A 4,711-nucleotide genomic window follows, 5' to 3' on the forward strand; every position below is an offset into this window, starting at 1 on the left:
CAAATAGTTCATTACTCTGTGTTCTACTACCCAGGTCTGATGTTGGAGGTCATTCCACTCTGTGTTCTACTACCCAGGTCTGATGTTGGAGGTCATTCCACACTGTGTTCTACTGCCCAGGTCTGGTGTTGGAGATCATTCTACACTCTGTGGCTCTCCTGCATGTATTTTCTTGTGTTTTGCCAGGGAGTCTGATCGAATAAAGCTCTTCCCACACTGATCACAGCGATAAGGTTTCTCTCCTGTGTGTTTTCTCTGGTGTCTTTTCAGGTCGCTTGAGGAAGTAAAGCTCATTCCACAGTCGGAGCAGTGGTACGGTTTCTCACCCGTGTGGATTCGTTTGTGTGTAGCCAGGGCTGTCCAGGTGGCAAAACTATCCTCACATACGTCACAGCTGTAAGGCTTTTCTCCGGTGTGTGTTCTCTTGTGTACAGTCAGGTTTCCTGGCAAAGCAAAATGTTTCCCACATTGATCGCAGCTATAAGGCTGCTCTCCTGTGTGTGTTCTCTGGTGTACAGTCAGGTGTGCTGACTGAGTGAATCTCTTCCCACATTCATCACAGCAATAAGGCCTCTCTCCTGTRTGTGTTCTCTGGTGAACTATCAGGTTTGTTGCYGCAGCAAAGTTTTTCCCACATTGATCACAGCTATAAGTCCTCTCTGTGTGTAATCGCTGRTGTATAGTCAGTTTGTCTAATCCAGTAAAACTCATCCCACAATCTGAGCAGTTGTATAGTTTCTCTCCGGTGTGGATTCTCTGGTGTGATATCAGTCCACTTGATGTAGTAAAACTCATTCCACAGTCTGAGCAGTGGTATGGTTTCTCTCCGGTGTAGCTTCTCTGGTGTGTAGTCAGAGCAGCTGTGTGTTCTCTCTGGTGAACTATAAGGTTTCTTGCGGCAGCAAAGCTCTTCCCACACTGATCTCCTGTGTGTGTTCTCTGGTGTGATATCAGTCCACCTGAGGTAGTAAAACTCATTCCACAGTCAGAGCAGTGGTAAGGCTTCTCACCCGTGTGTGTTCTCTGGTGAATTGTCAGGTTGCCTGACTGAGCAAAACTCTTCCCACATCGATYACAGCTGAAAGGCTTTTCTCCTGTGTGTGTTCTCCGRTGAGATATCATCTGACTTCGTGTAGTAAAACTCCTTGCACAGTCGGAGCAGCTATACGGTTTCTCTCCTGTATGGATTCTCTGGTGTATTTTAAGATCTGATGACGAGGTGAAACTCTTCCCACAGTCAGAGCAGCGGTTAGATTTCTTCCCTGTGGGTCTCTGCAGGTGTTTCTTGAGGTGTTCTGATCTGGAGAGACTCTTCTCTGCCTCGTCAGCATCATGAGGTTGTTGAGGCTCCCCAAAAGATCCACGATAGTCATGTCTCTCTCCTGTGTGAAAAACAAAGTCAGACAGATGGTTAAAGGCTCACAACAGCAGAAATCCACTGTTTATTTGAGGTAAAAGGTGATGCCCAGAGCATACCCATGAAGTTGTACAATAATGTACGCTAGCGTCCCACCTGGCCAACATCCAGTGAAATTGCAGAGCGCCAAATTCCAAAACAGAAATACTCATTATAAACATTCATAAAACATACAAGTGTTATACATCAGTTTAAAGATGAACAGTTACCAGCCAAGTAGAGGAGTTACACAAGTCAGAAATAGCAATAAAACTAATCACTTACCTTTGATGATCTTCATATCGTTGCACTCACAAGACTCCCATTTACTCAATAAATGTTTGTTTTGTTCGATAAAGTCGTAGTAGTAGGTTATATCCAAAAACTTCAGTTTTGTTCGCATGTTTTCTTCAGTAATCCACAGGCTCAAACGCAGTCACAACAGGCAGACGAAGAATCCAAATAGTATCCGTAAAGTTCGTAGAAACATTTCAAACGATGTTTATAATCAATCCTCAGGTTGTTTTTAGCCTAAATAATCTATAATATTTCAACCGGACAATAACGTCGTCAATATAAAAGGTAAACAAGAAATGCACAACCACACACCCACACCAAGAGAGAGATTACGAAGATAGTGGAGTTTTTTAGGGAGACGAGAGTTCTAGAAGATAGTGAGTTTTAGATCTAACATATAATACAATAAATTAATTAAAGATGTCAGGATCTCAGATGTGTTATACATGGGGATAAAGTACAGTACTCCTTAGAGTACAATTACCATAGACAAACATTATTCCCGCATTTTGCCTCACGTAATACATTGGAACACAAAACTGAACGAGAGAAAATAGTAATACTTAATTAACTAAATTTATATTAGAGACAAATCAATGGTCTCATCTTTCTGGGCAGATTCTCCAAGACCCAGACAAGTTTACTTAATGAACTAAAATTATATTACAGCAAAACACAAATGGCTCATCTTTCTGGGCCAATTCCCCAGGACCAGACAGTTTACTTACATTGAACTAAATGCTGATTCAACAAACACAATGGCTCATCTTCTTCTGGGCGATTCCACAGGACCCAGACAGTTTACTTATATAACTAAATTATATTTACGAACATAACAATGGCGTCAGTCTTTCTGGGCCAGATTCTTCAAAGAACCCCAGACAACGTTTACTGTAATGATAAATGATATTACAGAACAAACAAATGCGCTCATTTTCTGGGCCAGATTCTCAAGACCAGACAGTTTACTTAATGAACTAATATGATATTACACGAAAAACAAATGGCCTCATCTTTCTGGGCCAGAATTCCCAGACCCAGACAGTTTCACTTGGTAAGCTAAGTCCACAAAGGCCCGGAACTTGGACGTCCTTTTCGTGTTCCACGCGGACATGTGATTGTGGCTCAGAGTCCTATAAATAGCAGAGAGTATATAGATCTTACAGTAAAACCCTTATCTCAGAATATTCTAGTTATGTTGAAAGTACTTAGGAATTCTCAACAAACGGAAGGAAATGAAAATTCCAGAATACATGTTTCCTTTTCTATTGATATCGTTTCTCTTTCCATTAGAAGGATACCAGTTTACATATATGAGACTAGGAATTTACAGCAGTTTTACACTAATATCAGAGACTATGCTAGATTAAAGCAGTTTACACTAATATAGAGACATAGGATTAACGCAGTTTTTTAAACAAGACTAATATAGAGACTAGGGATTCAAGCAGTTTACTCCTAATATAGAGACTAGACTAGGATTACAAGAGTTACACTAATATAGAGAAACTAGATTAAGCTTACCTATATGGACTGAAGTACAAGCAGTTTACACTAATATAGAGACTAGGATTAATAACAGTTTTACACTAATATAGGACTAGACTAGGATACAAGCAGTTTACAACTAATATAGAGACTAGACTAGGATTACAAGCAGTATACCTAATATAGAGACTAGACTAGGATTAGCTAGAACGAATGGATTAGACTATTGAATACATTGAACCTGTAGGACAGAATGGAGTAGACTATTGAATACATTGAACCGGTAGCAATCTGTTAGCTAGAATGCTAACGCTTTAATGACATAGGCTGGAAGCAAAGTGTTAGCTAGAATGCTAACGCTTATTGACATAGATGGTAGAAAGCTGTTAGTTGAATGTAACGCTTATTGACATAGGCTGGTAGCAATCTGTTAGTAGAATGCTAACGCTTATTGACATAGGCTGGTAGCAAAGCTGTTAGCTTGATTGCTAACGCTTATTGACATGGCTGGTAGCAATCTGTTAGCTAGAATGCTAACGCTTATTGAATAGGTGTAGCAAGCTAGCCAAGCACATTTACTGTTTGAAGTGTTACGTATAAGGCAGTTGATTTGCGACAACGCAAACATATATTAAGCAGGACATTCAAACCTTTACAATATAATCCAAGAGTAGTGTGAAATAACTCATAATAACACTGGAAATGGAGGCTATATTTGCTGTCAGTCTGAGAACTCCTGAGTTTTCCCACCGGTGGTGAATTAGTGAATAGACCCAGACTTAATGTGAGTTTCTTGAGTACACTCTGATCTTGCGCTGTAATATTCAGATACATTGTGAAAAACTCAAAACTTCACTCACCATTTTTGTCCAGGCAGATATAGTAATCTAACTTGGCGGTTTCCTTATTAGCAGGGAGGAGTTTTTGCAAATCAAATTGTGTGGGGCATCGCTGAAATTTTAGCAAACAGAAAGGGGCCTATATTGGAGACAAAAGTCGTCTGGCACACTCTCTTTAGAGTTTCAACAACATGAATAGCTTTATTTCTAGCCTACAATCATTGATGTTACTACTAATGTGAAAACAAGACAAAATATGACTATTGTTTGCTCACTTGACTGTCTAATCAAATCAACTGTCAAATAGTAATTAAAGCTTTAACTAGGGGCAGTATTTTCTTTGCATATAAGTGTTTTATATCATATAATTGCTAGATTTGAATAGAAAACACTCTAAAGTTTCAAAACTGTTAAAATAATGTCTATGAATATATCAGAACTGATTTGGCAGGCAAAACTGAGAAAACCATCCAGGAAGTGGGATTTTTTTTTATGTTTGTAGTTTTCTTTTGAATGCCATTACAGTATCCATTGACTTAGGACTCAAATTGCAGTTCCTATGGCTTCCACTAGATGTCAACAGTCTTTAGAATTCTTTCAGGCTTGTATTCTGAAAAATGAGGGAGTAAGACCACTCTGAATGAGTGGGACCCTAAAGTGCCCCAGAGATTTTTCATTGCGCCCGACCCGA

General features: G+C 39.5%; 1 protein-coding gene across 1 annotated transcript; it reads right to left on the reverse strand.

Annotated features, from left to right (window-relative positions):
- Nucleotides 1-6: 6 nt before the first annotated feature.
- On the reverse strand, nucleotides 7-1,727 carry LOC112069389 (zinc finger protein 180-like). Its single transcript, XM_024136712.2, has one exon. The coding sequence runs from the start codon at nucleotides 1,120-1,122 to the stop codon at nucleotides 136-138; it is 987 nt and encodes a 328-aa protein (XP_023992480.2). The 5' UTR covers nucleotides 1,123-1,727; the 3' UTR covers nucleotides 7-135.
- Nucleotides 1,728-4,711: the final 2,984 nt, after the last annotated feature.

Source organism: Salvelinus sp. IW2-2015, unplaced genomic scaffold (assembly GCF_002910315.2).
Source record: "Salvelinus sp. IW2-2015 unplaced genomic scaffold, ASM291031v2 Un_scaffold997, whole genome shotgun sequence".
Taxonomy (NCBI): Eukaryota; Metazoa; Chordata; class Actinopteri; order Salmoniformes; family Salmonidae; genus Salvelinus; species Salvelinus sp. IW2-2015.